The sequence below is a fragment of the Eubalaena glacialis genome, chromosome 8 (assembly GCF_028564815.1).
Source record: "Eubalaena glacialis isolate mEubGla1 chromosome 8, mEubGla1.1.hap2.+ XY, whole genome shotgun sequence".
Lineage (NCBI taxonomy): Eukaryota > Metazoa > Chordata > Mammalia > Artiodactyla > Balaenidae > Eubalaena > Eubalaena glacialis.
This window is the reverse complement of record NC_083723.1, coordinates 96,704,976-96,726,225: the sequence shown is the minus strand read 5'-3', so window position 1 is coordinate 96,726,225 and position 21,250 is coordinate 96,704,976. Positions and strand designations below refer to the sequence as shown.

Sequence of the window (21,250 nt, the reverse complement as noted above, 5' to 3'; positions counted from 1 at the left end):
TTAGATATTCGGGGTCTTTTTTGTCTCCACACAAATTGTGAAATTTTTTGTCCTAGTTCTGTGAAAAATGCCAGTGGTAGTTTGATAGGGATTGCATTGAATCTGTAGATTGCTTTGGGTAGTATAGTCATTTTCACAATGTTGATTCTTCCAATCCAAGAACATGGTATATCTCTCCATCTGTGTGTATCATCTTTAATTTCTTTCATCAGTATCTTATAATTTTCTGCATACAGGTCTTTTGTCTCCTTAGGTAGGTTTATTCCTAGGTATTTTATTCTTTTTGTTGCAGTGGTAAATGAGAGTGTTTTCTTAACTTCACTTTCAGATTTTTCATCATTAGTGTATAGGAATGCAAGAGATTTCTGTGCATTAATTTTGTAACCTGCTACTTTACCAAATTCATTGATTAGCTCTAGTAGTTTTCTGGTTGCATCTTTAGGATTCTCTATGTATAATATCATGTCATCTGCAAACAGTGACAGCTTTACTTCTTCTTTTCCGATTTAGATTCCTTTTATTTCTTTTTCTTCGCTGATTGCTGTGGGTAAAACTTCCAAAACTATGTTGAATAATAGTGGTGAGAGTGGGCAACCTTGTCTTGTTCCTGATCTTAGTGGAAATGGTTTCAGTTTTTCACCATTGAGGACAATGTTGGCTGTGGGTTTGTCATATATGGCCTTTATTATGTTGAGGTAAGTTCCCTCTATGGCTACTTTCTGGAGGGTTTTTACCATAAATGGGTGTTGAACTTTGTCAAAAGCCTTCTCTGCATCTATTGAGGTGATCATATGGTTTTTCTCCTTCAATTCATTACCTTTTAAATAGGAAAATGAAAAGAAATGGAACTAACATTTATTCAGTGTTTTACTCTGGTCTAGATCCCATATTATGTGGTTAAATTACTTTCTCTGCATAATCATCATATTAGCTTTGCAAGGTTGCCATGCTATCATTTTCTTCTTTTTATTAATTACAAAATTGCTGTTCAGGGAGATTGATTAATTGGCCCAAGATCCCATAGTTAAGAAGTGGCTGAACCAGAATTTAATTCCAAGCCTGCTAGGCTCCCAAATCCATTCCTCTCCCCATAGCATCTTTGCATTAATAGTATCCAGATACAGGATCAAGTTAAGAGATACTTCGTGAAATCTGATTTAGCTATATGTTTGCTTTTTAAATTTTTTTTTTCCTGAGAAACCTGATTGGGCCTAGAGTTTGTTCATTCTGTTTCATAAAGTAGTAATCAATACTTTGTTTTCATAAATGACAATGTGTTGTATATCCTGAGCTGTCTCTTACCCCCAACCCCTGCTCCTGGATTCTTTTCCTTTTAACATACTTCAAATATAGTAACAAGTTGGTACCATTTTCATTATATGGTATTTGTAAAGCCAGCATATGGGGAAAAGAAAACTAAAAACAAAATGTTTACAGTATAATTGAAAATCACCCTTATGATAAGACAGAAGAAGCCACATCACAGAGCTGAAGGAGCCCCAGAGTAGAAATAATAGGATGGGATTTTGATCCTAGTTTTACCAATACTTGACCTGTGTCACTTCTGGCAAGTAATACATTTATAAAATAAAAGGATGTTTAAAAAAGAAAGATGTACAAAAAAGATGGAAGTAAAAGGGCATAACAAAAAATCAGTACAAAAATTGGATGCTTTTTTAATGCTAAACCTAAGAAGAGATCTGAAAGATGTCTTAAAGAATAGTCCTCTCCTTCTCCATTCACCAAATGATGATAGTAGGCAGCAGATGGTATACTGTTAACTAATGATAGAAGACTGCTGGTCAAGTCCTAGTTTGCCTTTATCCTTAGTGTTATGCAACCTACATAGACTCTACAATCCTAAAACAGAAAAAAAAGTTTGGAAAATGATTCATATGAATTATATCCACTTAAAAAGACAGTTTCTAGTTGCTTTAAATGAACTCAAGCCCCATAAGTTATCGTAGAGCTCTGAAAGAATTTTATGAAACAACTCATGACCGTGGACAGTAAATTTCTGAGTCAGGATGGTTTGGTTGAGGTGCTACATAGATAGATACAAGCTTCACAAGGACAAGGGACTTGTTAATATTGTTCCCAGGTATATCCACAGCTTTGAGCACATTATCTAGCATGCATTTATAGCTTGACACATGTCCCTGAAGAAATTCCAAAGTCTATTTTTTAAAGTCTGTGGACACATAGAAAAGAAAGCAGTGATCACTAGGAGGCAGCATCAATGCACAAAGACCAGCTATGCTCATGTCATGTAGCTTCCCCATTATAGAGAGGAATGAAGGTCACATCAAAGCATTTGACCAAATTCACACGAATAATCCCTGTAAACAAGATGGAGGATAAGGATTAAATATCTTGCAATTAAATGAATTTGTAGCTGGTTTAATGAGAGCACTGTGCTGTTTAATGAATCAGTATCAACATGGATGGAGGTAGCTCTGCCTTGTCAACATTCGTTTTTCAATCTTACATGTAAACAGAAAGTAATTTTTTTAACCAAATTTGTCCATGACGTAAAAACTGAGAATAACAGCCCAAGTTTAAAAAAAAAAAATTAGTAAGATAAAATTTAAACTGAGTAAAAGGAAATTTATAAAATGAAGAGGCCCCAGTTTACATGTGTTTTGAGTTTTCATTTTCAAATTCTCAGTCAAGAATATATGATTGCCATAAAACAAATTAATCTTACTGTATACTTGTTAAAATAATGTAAACTTATTATATATACCTTCTATTTAACCTGAAATCCTCATAATTTATATACTCCAAACTCTTACAGATATGATAGCAAGTGGGACTCTGTAAAACTAAAGTGATAAGACCCATGTTTGTAACCTTTCCACGTTGGTCTTTGAATACCTAGAATAGCTGTTTACTGTTGTAGCCCACAAATCATATCGTTTTAAATGCAGTCTACTTTCACTTGCCACACCCTGGAAGATAGGTATTATCCCTGTCTTAAAGGTAAGGATTCTGAGGCATGATTGGGGATTCATCCAGGCATATGACAAGTGCTAGGTCTTTTAGTAATTCCACCACACTTTCATTACTTAGCTTTTTAGTGAGTATTCCTTTTTGATCCATTTCAGATCTACTGAACCACAATCAGTTAGAGTAGGGCCCCAGAGTATTTAAAGCATCTCAGGTAATCAAATGAAAATGGTCCACAACACAGCTTTGGGAACTGCCTTAGATACCTAAGTATTTCCTTCAGGCTTCTGAAAGATACTTGACAGCAGAGATTTTGAGGTTATACTTGCTGCTGCTAGGCCATATTATATAAGGAGTACAAAAACCTGGTTGAATTAAGAGCCTGATTTCACAAGTATGACCTCCTGTAAGACACTTAACCCTGTTGAGCCTGTTTCCCCATACATAAAATGATCAGTATTGTAAACACTTGGCATCATGCCTGGCACATCCTATGCACTTGGTAAATGCTCCCTACTAATTTCGAAGGTGAAGGCCCGGAATACACTATACTGCCAGTTAAGGACTGCTTTTTAACTGTGGCTACTACACAAATAGGTTCACATGCCATTATGAAGGGACTGTATACTTTCTTATCCACATGATAAATCTTTCATGTTACACATCTGAGAAAAATGTTGACATGGATAGCCTGAATTAGGTTAAAAATTTAGAATGACTTTATAAAGGTGTTAAACAGATGTTTAAGTAAAGCAAATATTAATAAAAGATTATCTTTGTTTTAAACAGATAGTATCTTTTCAGTTAAAAAGAAACAAATTAAGTCCTTTTTGCAGTTAATTGCCCTTTACAAAAAACTTCAGTGAAAATATTTTGCCAAGAATAATTTCTTTGATTCATTATTAAGTTGGGCTTAGTGTCTGAGTCACAAAGCACAGAGGTAACTGCAAGTTAAAACTGATTTTAGCCTTTTTATAAATAAGAAATTGATTACAAAATAAAGTCTCATTAAAGAATATAAAAGACTTGACATTGCATATTAATCAAGTTGCCACTCATAATTGTGGCTCCCTTACAATGCTCATGAAAAATGAAATCCAACTTGAATGGGTTATGAGCATAAAGAGCCTACCACGTGCACCCAGGAAGGAAGAATTCAATGTACCATTTGGTGTATTTTCATGCATTTCCCCCACCAACCATTAATAAAGACATCCAATTCATATTCTGGGAATGATTTTTCTGGCATCAATAAGGAAAATACATCTTTACAAGGCATTTTAGATTTCAAAAGGAGAACACATCATATTAGAAACTCATTACTGTGAGGGAGAGGGACTATGTTTGTTTACTGGTTCATGTGTAATTTGTGTTAGGTCAACTATGTTGAGAAAGCATCTGATTCTGGACATCATTTATACTTAGAATACATTTCACTTAGCAATCGAATGATCTATATTCCTTATTTGACTTTTAGAATTAGTTTACCAATTTAAAATACATTATTTATTTAAACAGAACACCTGATTTACAGTCCCTAATTAAAGTGGCCTGTTTGCTTTACCCACTTTGCATTAGTTTCCTTTTATTACTAAATTGATCATAAAACCTTATACTACAAAAGCCAGATATTTATGAATAGCCAATACTACCTAACCTTCCTCTAATCCTCCCAGAGACAACCCTAAACATCAGAACATCAGCCAAGTTATCTGGGTAATGGTGCTTGATGACCAAAACTATCTCAACAGTTCTCTCCTTACAAGTCTTGTTTTTGTGAAAATGTGAAGATATTTTCCTCTGGAAAATGTTTTATTTGTGAACCAAAAAACTGCCATGTTTAATAAGTAGGGTTTTCAATTTTAAAAAATACGATGAAACCCACCTCTGAACTCTGAAAGGATCCATTCCAGAAGCCCTTTTCAGAATTTATACAAATTAGCCATCATCTCTTCTTATTGAGCTTGTATTTTTCATTTTGAGCCAAGGGACAGCAACTATGGCCTACTGGCCAAATCCAGCCTGCCACCTGTTATTGTAAATGAAGTTTTATTGGAACCCAGCCACAGCTATTCGTCATGTATTATCTATGGCTATTTTCATGCTACAAAACAGATCTGAGTAGCTGTGACAGAGACCATATGGCCCTCAAAGCTTAAAATATTTACTATCTGCATCTTTACAAAAGAAGCTTGCCAACTCCTATTTTAAACACTTTCATTAAAAAAAAGAAAAAGAAACTATTGAAATTTTGTTTGAATTACAAGAATGTAAATATTTTTCTATTGTTATCACAAAGTTACACACTTTGGCCTACATATGACTTGATGAGAATTTTTGTGGACTAGCCTGGATATCTAAACACTGCTTATAGCATTGTTTCTATGGATTCTTTAAAAAGTATACATAACCAGTTGTACAAAGGAGTTTTAGAAAATAGCCTATTTGTAGATGAGGGACATTAATCTACTTAATTGATTCACTACAATAATCAACCAAAGAATAGGCCTGACATGCTTGGAGAAAACAGGTTTACTTCTTTTGAAATCAGGTTGATGGAACTAGGGAGTCATGAAAAGTTGTTGACAATAATAGCAAGCACTGCCTCAATATAAACTCAAGATTTATTTACTCACATTTATAAATAACAAAAAACTCCTTTAATACTAGAAATTCCCCAATTCTTAAATGATAAGATGGCTTTTAAGACCATATGGAATCAATTTTTTCAGGTAATATACAACTTTGTTAGCATTTTTCCTTTTATCAACCAAACAAACACACTTTTACGCACACTTCTAAAGTGCTAGGGAGCCACCAGGGCAGTGTGGTAAATGGGGATGGTTCAGATAACTGCACAAGACAAGATTTACCTTCCTGTGACTTTCTTAAAAATCAGGGACAGAAACATATGCATCCTGCACTATTGATGGTATTTGTATGCTTAATTTATATAATACTTGAATTTCTCTTTTCAACTAGTTTTCCATAAATATTAAAATAGCAGAATGTCTTTTCTAAAAGTTCTCAAAATAATCATTAGATTTTTATACTATTTAATAGAAAAATAAAACCAAGCTACCAAATGTATGATTTAGGCCAAAAAAAAAAAAAAAAAAGTTTTTTTCAAGAAAATGTAGAAATATTTTAATTTACATATCATATTACAATGAATCAATATGGAGTCAAAATCCACAATTACACTTTCATAAAAATTCTGCCCATCATCCTCAGAATAATCAGTTTCTGTACAAAGATTTACAGATGTCCAATATATGTAGTTTATCCTTAGTGTGCTACAGAGTTCAGAGGTTCTGCTCGAATATTCCCCAAATCAAGTGCAGAATCTGTCTCTTCATCAATTTCTCCAATGACTGCACTGTAATTGTTTAAGGAAAAAAAAAATCAGTTAAAACAATCTCATTTCTGATTAAAACTGAGAGGAGACACTAAAAAAAACTACTACTTAAGGTGAAAAACAAACATTTTCATAAGGTTGTGAATTGTACATTTAAAGTCACAAAACTCAAACAAATTGAAGGCAACATTGTTACAGGAACGAGTATTAAAGAACAGACTGCATATAGTGTGACTGGATCATGAGTCTTTATTTGAGTAACTTCAATGAACTAAATCCATCAATGGTACATATAAAATCTATTAGTTTCCCTTTCATGATTTCTCAGTTGACTCAATTTAAATCCAACACCAAAAAGAAGTACAATTCTTCACACATAAAGATAATAATAGAACAGATACTTAGGTATCTAACAAATGATTTTTTGTTGTGATTGGCAAGGGTTAAAGCCAGCAAATTTTTCCTTGATTCAACACTAACATAACACCTATAACATTAATTTCACTAATACCATGCTAGGTAAACAAGCCATGGCTCTCTAGCTGGATACAGTCATTGTACATCCAGACCACGGGACATGTATGAAACATTATTACATAAAAAATTGGTTGTTTAAATTTGTTTGGTTTTAATGAAAGTAAATTCTACAGACAAATGTTATACAGAATTTGCCCGATTTTGCTTTAAACTGTATACAGTCTTCAGTTCTCTAATAAATGGGAAGTACCAAACTTTAGGAGAATATATTAAGTTTTCTCAATATGAAACATAACAAGATCTTAATTCCATCATTAAAAATTTAGTATCATTTAAAATCCTTATGAAAGACAGTGGAGTGCTGGAAAATGTTTTAAAACTAGCTCTCCAAGGAAAAGGGGGAGGCTGATCTGCAGTGTTGACTGATATCCATAGTGCAGATACTCCCACGATGGCCAATTACAAGCTACCAAAAAGACATCAACCAACCAGCTTGCAAAATTCCCCAAAATATAAAAATCTGCTTCTGTGAGCCAGTAGAAGCTGGCTCCAGCATACCACTGTGTCTATAGCAATGTTTTAAATTTTTTAAAATTGAAGTTCAAAAAAAAAAATTTTTTTTTAAATTAAAGTAGGAGAAATCGTCTTAAAATCAATTATTATGCAGAGCCCCAATATAAACAATCAGTGCTGTTCTGGTCAGGAGACCTGGGCCCCACCTGCTTCACCTTTACAGCTCACTTCACCTAAATATTATCTCTATAGAATATTTTATAAACCTCTGATTAAAGATCAAATGATTTATCCATCTAAAGGTGATTTTCTTAAGACAAACAAATAAAAGGAGTAAAGTATTCCTTTATCTTCCATATCCTACTTGTCCAAAAAAATAATCTGAGATGCTAATACATCTTTTGCTGCCTTCCAGCCATGTTTTAATTTTAAACAGTACTCACTAGAAAACTGATTCAACACTCTTCTAGCCTCTATAACTGCACTAATACAGAAGCTGCTAGCCACATGTGACTATTAAAATTAATTACAATTAAATAAAATCTAAAATTCAGTTGTTCAGTCACACCAGCTACTTTTCAAGTACTCAATGGCCACACACACAGCTAGTACCTACCATAGTGGACAATGCAGATATACAACATTTCCATCATCCCCAAAAGTTGTACTGGACAGTATTGCTCTACACTGTTGCACTTTTCTTAAATTGCTACCACTAAAATATATCTTCTCAAACTGCCGTATCAGTGTCACAAGTTAACTGAGGCCACAACATAAACGTTGGACATCTTAAGTAAGCCAATTATACTAAAAAATTAAAAGAAAAAAGTAAGTAATGGATAAATTCAGCTACGTTATAAAGCATTATTTAAAATTGTTCACACAAGAGATTTTAAAGACATTTTCAAACCCTAGCCCTGGGCCCTGGAGGTATATTTATGTTCCTCTGGAATTAGGGGTACTTTGGAAGAACATTTTAAGAAGCCTCTCCAATGAAGTATTCAGTGTAAGGCAGGGCTCTTTCTGGACACTATCCAGGCTACTTAACTATTAGAAATATGGACAAATCTCAGTAGATAGAAACCTCTTCTCCATATAGCAAGGCAGTACACTCATAGTATATTTAACTTGCCTTTAAAGAAGACATATTATACTTACACATTATCACCTCTCACAATGTATAAACCTAGTACCACTTGTTCTACTCCCTGTGAAGAGCTGAACACTCGTTCATGGCTTTCATCCAAAATCAAATTAATGGTCTGGTCAAAGCCTTTCAGTGTTCCCTGTAAAGAAAACATTCAAGAGAAAAAGACAAATATTCTGGTTTACCTGAATGTGTTAATTCAATGACACCATTTTAGTTGCCAGGTACTCCAAGAGAAGTACCTATTTTAAATATATATAAGTTCACTATAAAATACAATACCTCTTTATGATCAACAGGCACAAAACTTACCTCTTGGTTTTTTAAGAGGGGCGGTGGGGAACCCACCACGCTTCTGACTAGTGTGCAGAGTTGTTGAGAATTACAAAGGACACCTATGTACTTGTTTATTTCCAAGGAAGTAGCATAAAAGCCCAGGTAGTACAGGAGCTAATATTCTAAAGATACAAACTAAAACAAGGGAAACTTAAGGGAAATAGTCCTCTACACAGCAGCTATAGCAATGTAACAGTATCACTTCATGTTACATGCTAGTAAACATGCTGCACACATTATCTCAATTAATCTCTACCCTTTGTGGTAGATACTATAAACATTCCCACTTCAGACAAGAAAATTTGAGGCACAGAGAAGTAATCCCTCAAGGTTTCATGGGTAGAAATTAGCTGAGCTAGAATTCGAACCATGAAAGGCTTGCTTCAAAGCCAGACCACTAAACTTCTATATTATACTACTATGAACAAACAAATATAATCTACCACTTTTCAGAGATTCAAATCAGTACACAAACTTCAACTGGTAGTAATAACTAAGGCTTAATGAGTACTTAGTATCTGACAAAGTGTTTGATGGGCCTCATGTGGATTTACTTATTTAATCCTCCCAATAATCCAGTAACAGTAGATACAAACATGACTATAACAATTAGAACATTCTAGAACTTGAAGGATATATTCAGAGAAAGTTTTATGAAGAATCGTGGTTCTTAAAAAAGGAAGACATGGGCCTATTACAACATGGTAACTCAGATGCTATTCAAGTTTCTGAAGAACATCAACTTATATTGGTTTTGGTTGGTTATATTTCTCATTAAAGTTTCATGTTTTAAAATTCAAAATATATAAAATTAGAGTGAAATAAAGAGAAAGTGTCAGCTAGGAAGAGAAACATTAGTTAATGTTAGGAAGAGAAACAAAATATGGAGTATTCACTATACTAAACTAGCAAAGAGTTGTTACCACATCCATACATAGGCTCTTGGCTTCATTTTACATGCAACTATTCTATAAAGTGAACCATGTGTCAAAAAAATACACAACTACTGAACTTTAGTACTCAAAAATGCTCTTTTTAAATGGCTTTCCTTCTTCTATAAAATTAAAGTAATTTTCCAATTTATCATCTATCCTGTTAACAAAAACAAGAAAATTTAAACTTGAGGTTTTTACGAAATAAAAAACTATTTGCAAATATTTGTTAATAGCAGTAGGCTTCTAAGATGAGATTAAAATATTTCAAACTGTCATATTTGACTCAATACAATGTGAAGTACCTTAAAAACAAAACCAAAAAACAGACTGTTCTCTTGATTAAGAAGGAAGCAAGGCAACTGGCCTTAGCTTTTGGAGTCAAATTCAATTTAAATCCCAGTTTGGTTCTGCCACTTATATCCACGTGACTCTGGGAAAGTAACTCACTTTTTCTGAGCTAGGTTCCTAACCTAGAATGCAGGGTTAATTCTTTTTCACAGAGCTGTACTGAGATTAAGTGATATAACACATGTAACATGCCTGGTACATGACATATGTTTAATAAATGGCAAAGTCTGACACTTTGGTAATCGTCACTTAAGGATCCACTGAGAAAAAATCACAAGGATTAAAAACAAAACAAACAAAAACAGAACTGCAGAATGGGAAAATAAAAGACTAAACTATAGGAATTAGATGGACAACAGAGAAAGTTTAGCAGCCTTAAAACTTTTTGGAAAGTGAACAATCATATGAATTATAAACAAAGAAATTAAGTAGCCCAAAATCATGGGATAAATTCCTCAGATCAAGGAACAGGTCAAGGAGAGAATCCAAGATTTTTCTGGAATTAAAATGGGATACTGTGATAAAAGGACAAATGAGATGAAGTAAATTTATTCATTCATCATAATTCATTCTACAAAAAACAAGAGATCATACAACCTAAGAATATCTGAAGAATATTAACACCATACAAGTCTTAAATGTTCATTATTTTATAGATGTAGTATCTAAATCTTAAAAAAGTTTCTAAGAACCATACACAAAATTTCAAAAAAATTATATGATTCTGGTAGTGGTTGTCAGAGCACTGAATGGGGAAGGAAATAAAAGATGGAGGAGGAAGATAAATATTATAAAATACAGGCAGATATCTGCAGACTAGACTAGAAGTTCTCTGAGGGCAGAATCTATTACCCATCCTAGCTTCTAGAAGCCTTGTATGTAACTTATAATGTTTACTAATGAAAAAAAATATGGATTGGCAGCTATTTATCAAAGAGATAAATACCTGAATCATAAGAAAACTGCAATGCAGGTGTAGTGTGAGGTCTAGTCATTAGAGATCAGAGGTTGTACATAAAAATTAGCAACCAATAAGCCTACAAGAAAGAGAATGAATATGCCAAATACTTACCACAATCATTCTCCCATCAGAAGTAATGACAGCAACAGTTCCTGATAACTGAATCAAGGAAAGTATTTCTCAGGGCATGTAAACTGAAAACTTAAAATCTGGTAAGGAAATGGTTTAAATTACTAGGAAAAAGGTAACAGAATTAAGATACAACTATTCAACACAGCCACATTTACAACATAAAAACTTTATGTTCTTCAATTTGGTGTGACATTTACACAATTTAAAAAAGGGAAAAAATAGAAAAAGAGCATCCCTTTCTGTGTGTGGTCAGTGTATTATATCTTAAAACAGCTGGGGTATTTGGTACTCTTTTCTTATTGGGGAATATTGCCAATTTGACAGTTGAGCAAGATTATTTCTCCCTTTCTTAGACCTATTTCTTCATCTCTAAAACGAAAATTGGATCATTGCTAAACTAATCAATGTTGAATGATTTCAAGCACGTTAAGACACTGTCTTCCAGGACCTGGCTTCTGGAATTCAGAAGAAAAGAAGCTATATTCAATGTCACAGGTACCAATATGCTTGCATCATTAAAAGCCTTTAGCATTTCACTTTTGTCCCAAATTTGTACATGAGAGCACAATGCAGTGTTCCGTTCCTAGACTTTAAAACGGTAACAGGTGTATAGGGTAATTCACACGGGCTTTTTAAAGTTATTTGTCCCTCAAAACGATCCATTACAACAGCAAGCATTATTTTAATTCCATCAACAAAGAAGTTGAGATTTCAAGTGGTAAAGGGGCAGATATTCAATTTTTGCACCATCTGTAAAGTTTTTGCTATCCTCGAACAAAGAGCAAAGCCTATGAATAAAACAAACACATAGACAGATTTACACGACCATCGTTGCCGCTAGTTAAACTGTTCCTCTTATTCCCAAACCTGAACGTATAGGCCCTAGGGAAACTGGAAGGATGAATCAATAGCTGATTTCTATAGAGACACGGAAAAGTTCGGAATAACCACGTTGGTGGGGTTTTTTGTTTTTTTTTTTTTTTTCAGATTAAAAATAAAAGACACCTTGGGCCCGTACAAGCGGCAGGTTCCAGCCCCAGGGGCGGGATTGGTGGGTCCCAGATCCTTAACCCCTGCACCCGCATACCGGGCCCCGCAGCTGCCGGGCGTCGCAACCGCCGGTCCTCTCCGGTGCAGGCGCGGGACTCGCCACAGCCCCAGCAAATGCCTGTGGTGGCCGGCTCAAGGATACGGTTGATGTAGTTCTCCAAGGCGGACGTCATGATGCTCGGTCCGGCAGCTGGCAACACACCAGGACCGGCAACAAGAGGAGCTAAAACGGCCCGCCAGGAACTAGCAGCTGCTCCCGCCGACTGGCGGCAGCAAATACCGCGAGAGTACCGCACTGCTGCCTCCGCGAATCAGAGACTGAAAGAACCCGGCCAACCATCCCCAAGAGGCTAAGCGACGACTAGTTTTAATGCGCGTGCGCAGTATATTTTTACTGTTTCTGGGCGGTGTTTTCGGAAGCCGAGAGGGACAAAGCGAGCAGGCGGTGGAAGAAAGGAAGAGGCCTTCGGAAGGTGGGGTAGTGGGGAGACGGTGGGCGAGCGGGCTTCATAGCGGAGTGGAAGGCTATGTGGCAGAAGTTACGAAGGGGAAATATTGAGAAAAGACGGGCAAGGCGGGAGAAAACGGGATAAGGTGTTTTCATCACACGTGAAATAGATGAGTGCTGTTCTGGTATGAAGTGTAGACGCGGGGAAGTGGAATCCCTAATTTCCTGCCACAGGGGCCGAAAATTAACCTTCTAGAAGCTAAATGGCCTAGGGCAAAGTTGCACACGTTGTAACTATATGGTATATACGCCTGGAGAACACAGCAACAAAAAGCATGTTCGCAGTTTGCATTTGCCTCCAAAAGTGCTCCATCGCGGAGGCGTTGTTACTCATTTATGTAAGAAACTGAATCCAAACAAAAGTGTGTGAGTCTCCCTTAGAAAACAGTCTTCCCTTTACCACGCCACAGTCTCCCTCCCCTCAGGGTGAAATTAGTAACTAAAAGGCAGGCAGGTCTGCTGCTCCGTCCTGGAAAGGACTGATTCAGGAAGAGCCTTCTAAATAAGCACCAGACTGGGTTCTAGTCCTACACTGCTAACCATATCGTGTGGGTATCCTTGCACAAGCAACGTCAACTCATTTGGGCCTCAGTTTCCTTAGATCCTGCTACATTTATCATTTGGGGTATTTATATGTGTTAGAAAACGTCACTTATTTTACTGTGGTACCCTAACTTCAAAGGACTTGAAGTTAGAAAAAAATCTATGTACAAAATACCAGTGAGAGTTATTTCCCCTTTGTACAAAATCGCCTTATGATTTCAGTTAGACTTGTGATTTCTTAACTGAAGAATTGAGGATTTGAAAACTCTTGCAATGTCAGCAGTTTTCTTCTGAAAAATCAAGCATATGTTTTCATTACAGCATACCCACAAAATTACCTACAGATCACTCCCAAATGTTTAATGTTTTATGTACTTAAACTTACTCTGACCTGTTCGATACCACATGTAGTCAGGAATTAGGTGGTGCATGTCCCAGTTTCTTTTTTTGGGGGGGGGGGGATGCTGGAGGGTGGGTAAATGAAAGTATCTTCCATAAATTAAAAAAATGAAGATATTGTGTGGTTTGCAAATGTTGGACATTGAACAAAAAACCAAAGTACTAATTAGTGATAAATGAGGTATCATTAGTAAGGAATTTTTAAAAAATAATGTGCCTAGTATTTAAAATCAATAACCCATGTAGTGTTTCATCTCTTAGAGTGTGTTTATATGTGAAAATGTTCATTTACATTATATAGTAACTTACAGAACTAATTTCATCATAATACATTATAAGTTTATGACCTTGTGTGGTTTCCATTAAATTAATATGCCAGATAAATGACAGATGTGCAGTGTTTATGGAGCATCACAAAATCTCTTTGGTTTGAAAATTTTTACATTCGTCTTAAAACTATGTTTTCTGTAGTCACTGATGATCACAGATGTGGAGAGAAAGCCTATGGATAAAGAAAAGTCTTTAATAAGACAAAAATGAGTTACATCTGGATGCAAACATTACATATGTGATTTATCTAAATTAGCGTTGTGACCTTGGGAGTACACGGACACAGAGAGTTCAACACCTCATAATGGAAAATTAACTTAAAGTTCCAACAGGGGGAAATGATATAATATAAACATCTGACAACTAAAAAGTTAAGTAGGGGTACCGTGAGATTTTGAGCTTAATTCAAAAATCTCTCAAAGTGCTACCCATACTCTGTCACTCTTTACTGAGGAGTAAAAGTATGCTGGAATGTTTTTTATTTTATTAATGGAGCACTTATTTTATGCCATTAGTTCTGAATCCAAACTTTGAGCAGATAACTAAAATTTTTTATATTTACTTCACTTATGATTGGCTCAGTATTTTATATATTTCCCAACCCACTCATGAATCTCTCTCGTTAGTAATCCAACGGCACGTATCTAGAACAACAGCCAAGATTTATCAAAAATAGGGCAGGAAAGAGATGGGAAAGGGTAGAAAGGAGTTCCCTAGATATCTGACATTCCTGGAGTTACTTTCCACTAGTACAAGGGTCCCCAGCCCCCTGGGCCGCGGTGCCGCTACCGGTCCAGGGCCTGTTAGGAACCGGGCCGCACAGCAGGAGGTGAGCTGTTAGGTGGGCGAGCCAGCAGAGCTTCATCTGCCGCTCGCCATCGCTCCCCATCGCCCGCGTTACCGCCTGAACCACCACTCCCCCACCCTTGGAAAAATTGCCTTCCCCGAAACCGGCCCCTGGTGCCAAAAAGGCTGGGGACCTCTGCATTAGTAGAAACCAAGGTATGTAAAATGGGTCTTTCTCTGGTTAATGATTCTCCTGAGAAGCAGGGCATAACTCACCTCCCTTTGTATCCTGTATTCTTTAATTAACCTGAAGAATCATACTCATACTAGATTCTGAGGAAACTGAATTTGCACTTTACTGTGAATGGTTTATGGGAAAACAATGATGATAATTATTGGAAAATTAAAATACTGCTTTTAACCTAATTTGATATGAGCTTTTATTTATTTTTATTTTTATTGATTTGTATTCCTACAAGTTCCGAAAGAGTCAACCAATTAGCAGTATATATTGAATAGATCTTTCTAGGGTTCTCCAAGGCAGAAAAGGACGTAAATAAACCCTGGTATCTCCTTACAAGGAAATTCCTGAATAGGTACAGAGCTCTAATTATGAAATAGTGTATGGAAAAATAATAGATATCCCAAATTATAAAGAAAGGTAATTGATGTGTAAATATTAGTTCATTTAACAGTGTAAATTACAAAGTGTTTTTCATATATTATGGGTTTTTTTTTCCTTTTAAGGTATTAAGACAGGCATTTTTAACACCATTTTTTAAGGGATGGGAAAAATTAAATATAACTAACTTGCTAATCGAGAAGCAGTATAGGATTGTGATTAAGAACACTATCTCAGGAGCTACCCTGTTTGGATTTGGATCCTGTGGGACTTTGAGTGGATTACTTAACCTTCTTGCCTCTGTTTTCTCATCTGTAAAATGGAGAAATGATGGTACTTACATCATCAAATTGTTGGAGGACTAAAAGTAATTCTTGTAAAGCCTGGCATATAATAAGCACTCGATTCATGTCAGTTATTATTGCTCATGGACATAGATTACATCACAGGTAACCTTTTACTCAGTCCCAGAGCTTGTTCTACTACATTATTTTGCTCACTGCCTTTTTTTTCTGATTGGATAAATTGAGCAGTGCACATTTTAATTGCTTAAGGAAGGGGAGGGTGGAAATGTGTTAGAATCTTGGACGTTTTATGAAAAAGGTAAGACTTAAATTGGGGCTTGAGCAAAAGTACAAATGCACTTTAGGAAAATTAATCTGACATTAATTATTTACAGTAGAGGTAGGAAGTGAGGATTAGAAGGCTAGCCAGACTCCAGGTGTGAGTTTCTGATTTGTAGCAGTAGGAATGGAAAGGCGGAAGACGTAATTCAAAGACAGTGGTTAAGAAAGGCAGGGAGGCAGACAGCAAATCACGGGCAGCATAGTGATAGTGGTTGGTGAACTGGCAGAATGGCAAGAGTAGGGAGACCCAGGAAAAGGCAGGGCTGCTTGTTAATAAAGTGCATGGGGCCAAGCTGTAGAACTGTGTAGGTGTGACACTTACTGTGCACCAGCCAGTGGTGAGGCCACCAGACACGCTGGGTACACTAGCAGTGGCATACACTTTACCCTAAACATCTGGAGAACCAGCCTATCTCAGGAAGCCCACTGTGTCGTTTATAAAGGATAATGCATATTGATAAAATACTTACATATACTTTTATGCATTCTTTGCATTATTTATATTTTGGAAACTTGAAACAGTAATATAAACATTTCAGCTACAATGTGACATGTACAGTCCTGAAAATCCTCACATTCAAAAAAATAGCTCACTTAAAATAACAGACCTTAGGGAAAAAATAGGTCTGGGAAAGACCACTCAAACCCTGAACAACTGAACTAGAGCAGTGGTTCTCAACCTTTGCTGCTCATTGAAAACCCCTGGGGATCTCTGAAAACTACTGATGCCCTGGCTCCCACTCCCAGACATTCTGAATTAAATGGTATGAGGGAGAGCCTGGGCATCAGGATTCTAAAAGCTCCACAAGTGACGGTAACATGAAGCAAAGTTTGGGAACCACTGGACAGCATTAACAGAGACAATAACAATCCAAATGAGAATAGCACATTTAAAAGGACATGTGAAATTCCTAACAAGAAATGCTATAGTAACTTAGAGAGTTTTACCTTTAAAAAAAATTGAAGGTGGCTTGAAAAATGACAGTTTATGGAAGAGTTGACACTGCTGAGTGATGGAAGCAAGGGCAGGAGAGCATCATCCTCAGACGTTGCAGTTGTAAACTTTGCAGTTGTAAACTTTGCAGTTGTAAACTTTGCAGGAAATATAGAGATGCCAGAGACAGATGGCTCTGACCCATTGTCTGTTGTTGCTTTTGTGCAGATCTAGGAGAAATGCAAAATAAGCACTATCAAAATGGAGCACATGGCTGAGCTAAGCCGAGGGAAGAATAGGATGCCACACAGTGAACAGGTGTCATTTGGGTACTGCATTCCTTCAGACCAGGAGTGATCGTGCAGTCAGCTGTGTGACTTTATATTCAGCGGTTGGTTCTTGGTAGCACAAGACATTAAAGTGCTAGGAAAAATTATGTATGTACCACCTTGCTTTCTGCACTATTCCACCATTACTCCCCTGTTTAACAATCACATGTGAGCTGATTCATATTACACCAGACAGTGCTCTAGCACAACGGACTGCTGATATTCCACTTCAGATCTGGACTTTGGTTAACCTGCCCCTATTTTACTTACCTCCTCCTGTGGTTGAGGTAGGCAGGTATTATTACCTCTGACTTTGCCCTAAGAGGATGCTTGAATTCATACAGCTTGGGGCAGCTTTATTTAAATAGTACGTGAACAGTACAACTAATCGAATGGAGCACCCAGACCTTAGCCTTTTCAATATCTTTTGTGTGTTTGTGTGTGTAAATTACCATTTTTGTGTAATCACTATTGCAAGGCAGATTAAGGAGCATTGTTTTAAGCTGAGTGCTTTACTTGCTTTTTTTGTTATTTTTGCTTGTCTTTTAAAGATGAATGTCTTTAGCGGCTTGGATTGCAGTACAGATAAAATTTATACTGTCCTTTTTACTGTGATTTTGGCGTGACAGACTTGGAAAATGATGATGGCGGAAATTAATAAGTCTCTGTGATCTTCAATGTGAACTCACTCCTGATGGTATAATCCACACTGAAAGAGCAGGTTTATTTAGACTTGTTGCAGACATTATATTGCGAGAGAGATCAAAGCTAATTTATTGATATACTGAGGTTAGGCTATGAGGTATGAATAATGTGAGAAAGTACAGAAAGATAAATGGTTTGGTAGTGTGAAGTATATAAGAATTGTCTTGACAAAAACTAAGTTACCTTGAGTCACTAATGGAAAGCAGTTGCCTGAAATTACATTAAAATATGTATGGAGTAAAAAAAAAATGAAAAAGAAAATCAAAACTTTACCTTACTATTTCTGAAAAATTCTCATAAGTTTTGCCATTATTTGATTTTGTACCTAAAATAGAATTACACTCCCACCTCTACCATTTTTTTTATTTTTTCAAACCATGGATCTAGATTTTAAGAGCTGGAAGGAAATCTAGGAATTTCCAAGTCCACTTCTCTCATTTTGTAGATAGGAAACTGAGTCCCAGAGAAGCTGAGTGACTCTGAGGGTTGCATAGCAGAGCCTACAGTGAAGGCCTCCTAGATTCTAGTTCAGTGCTCTTTACAGTAATTAGTAATAAAGTTACTTTTACTCACAAGACAAAATTTGAGTCTATATCTACAGATCATCAGCCCATATCCATGGATATGTCATTGTCTGCCTTTGTAAGGCAGACTTTTTCAAAGATCAGAAGGAATTGATATCCAAGAATATACTCAAAGGCAGCTCGATATTTTTCAGATATCAGTACCTCTGGGAAGAATAGGAAAAGCAAATAGGATATTGTGGTAGGCAGCAGAATGGCCCCCCAAGGATGTCCACATCCAAATTCCTGGAACCTGTGATTGTTACCTTCTATGGCAAAAGGGATTTTGCAGATGTAATTAAGGTTCAGGACCTTGGGGTGGGGAGAATATTCTGGATTATCTGGGTGGGCCCGACTCTAATCACTTGGATCCTTAAAACTGGAAGAGGGAGGCAGGAGAGTGGGTCTGAGAGATGTACGTGAAGACTGGTTCCACTGTTGATGGCTTTGAAGCTGGAGAAAGAGGGCCAGGAGCCAAGGACTTTAGCTGGTTATCTTTAGCTGGAAACAGCCCTTAGTTTACAGCCAGCAAGAAAACAGGTATCTTGGTCCCACAAAGGCAAGCATACCGAATTCTGCCAGTAAACCAAGTGAACAGGAAATAGATTCTCCTTTAGAGCCTCCAGAAAGGAACACATTCTGCCAACACCTTGATTTTAGTCCAGTCAGACCCATACCAGACTTCTGACCTATAGAATGTAAAACGATAAAGTTTTCTTGTTTTAAGCCACAAAATTTGAGATAATTTGTTATGGCAGCAATAGAAAATTAATGGAGATAATGCAACCACTTAATTTATTATCTTCCTGGATTTTGACTAAAGAAAGTCATTGAGAAAAGTAGCTGTACTATACCTAGGAGATTTGGAGAATATTTGACCCTTTATGAACAGTTTAAGTACTACTGCTCATGACCGTCTTTCTCTGTGGCACAAAGTCTTTCTAAATTCTAAACTTCTCCCCAGAATTTCCTCCACAGTGAGATTAGGTGTAAAGCATGGGTTTCTTTAACCTAGATTACCATTTACTTCATGTGTGTTTCTTACACATTATACTGGTATTATCATAAGGTGGAGGCTCCATTGTCAGGGCAAGGAGGAGGGGTACGTGCTCAACCTTTACTGAAATCTTAGGTCTTAATGAGGCATTCAGTGGTGTTCTTCTCAGCCTCCATCCCACTTGTGAACATGTTCGTGGTTCTGCTGGTTTCTTCTCTGGGTTTTATTTTCCCCAAAGTCATTGTGTTAGTAAATAACAAAGCCAAACTTTGAACCTAAGCAGTCAAGCTCCACTGCACTACACTGCAATTTTAACACTGTTGTCCAAGGGAAATGCCCAATAGAATGACAAAATAAAGACCGTGATGTAAACAAGAGGTAAGTCATTTAAAGTTAACGGCCCCGGTGTGGGCACTTGGTTAGGACAGTTACAAAGAGGCAGATTCAACAATTTAAAAAATCTTATTCAACAATAAATGCCTCTGGTGCATTTATTTTATTTTTTCTTCAATATTAGGCATCTGAGTTGTTAATATTAAACACCTCTAACGGGGGTTGGCAAACTGTAGCCCTCAGACCAAATTTTTTAGTAAATAAAGTTTTATTGGAACACAGCCACACCTATTAATTTATGTATTATCTCTGCTGGCTGCTTTTGGATGACAATGGCAGAGCTGAGTAGTTGTGACAGAAACCATATGGCCCACAAAATAATTAGTATCTGGCTCTTTACAGAAATTTTACAGACCTCTGTTTTCTAATGTCAACAAATGAGATTTCTAAAGCTTTATATGCATATTACCAAATTGTCCTCTACAAAGTTTGCACCACTCATTCTTCCACCAGGAAAGTGAGCTAATTCATCATCCTGGTCAGCCTCAGATATGACCATAATGCCCATTTTTGACCAGCTTTGAGAGATGATCCCTCCATTTTTCTGAATTTAACAATTTGCATCATGAATAACAAAGAAACCAAAACTCAGATATATAAGACTTTAGAAGAATGTCTGTGGTGTCTCCTCCCTCTCTCCCTTCCTTCCTGTTGTTGGAATGTCACTCTGGAACCGAAGAAATGTTTTCCAAGTCATTACCCCATGTGATAACTCCTGCAGTGGGATTTTTCATGCATAAAAATAATGACAGAAAATAATGATCTGCATTTTAACATATGCATCAGAAACTAAATTAAAAACCACAGACGTCATGGCACAGTGGATTAAAAGAAATTCTCAGTAGAGAGTTGTTTTGAAAAAAGGTGGTAATTCAAATTAAAGACAACCATTTGTCAGGGGTGTTTATCATTGTTTTTCAGCTGTTCAACATCAGAGCTCTCTTCTTGTGAATTCCCTTCTTTATGAGTTTGGGTGGGACACAGAGCTCATTATATCAGGTACTTTTTTTGCTCTTTCTTATAGCAAGAGAGACCTAGGCTGTTTATGACTACCTGACTTACAGAGAACGCGCTCTTGTGGTCACACAGCTGCAGCAAGAGCAATTTCATGAAGGAGCCATGCCGTTGATACTCCTGGTGGCATCCAGGGCACGTGGGCACTTCAGCAGTATTGGGGCATGCAAGCTTCAGTCTGTATTGTTTTGCAGTGGTGTCCACAGGGTACTAACCCAGCTTTGCTGTGTGTTTGGGACGTGCTACATGGTTATGTAACTTCTGAATCTTGTTCTCCAGCCTGTCTCACAATTAT

The 21,250-nt window shown here is 36.6% G+C and overlaps 1 protein-coding gene across 1 annotated transcript; it reads right to left on the bottom strand.

The window, feature by feature from the left end:
• Positions 1 to 6,113: 6,113 nt before the first annotated feature.
• Positions 6,114 to 12,338, bottom strand: LSM8 (LSM8 homolog, U6 small nuclear RNA associated). Its single transcript, XM_061197974.1, has 4 exons — positions 12,244 to 12,338; positions 11,136 to 11,183; positions 8,456 to 8,583; positions 6,114 to 6,328 (listed from the first exon to the last, which is right to left on the bottom strand). Exons 2-4 carry the CDS (start codon positions 11,142 to 11,144, stop codon positions 6,238 to 6,240), a joined length of 228 nt encoding a protein of 75 aa, XP_061053957.1. The 5' UTR covers positions 11,145 to 11,183; positions 12,244 to 12,338; the 3' UTR covers positions 6,114 to 6,237.
• Between the last annotated feature and the right edge of the window lie 8,912 nt (positions 12,339 to 21,250).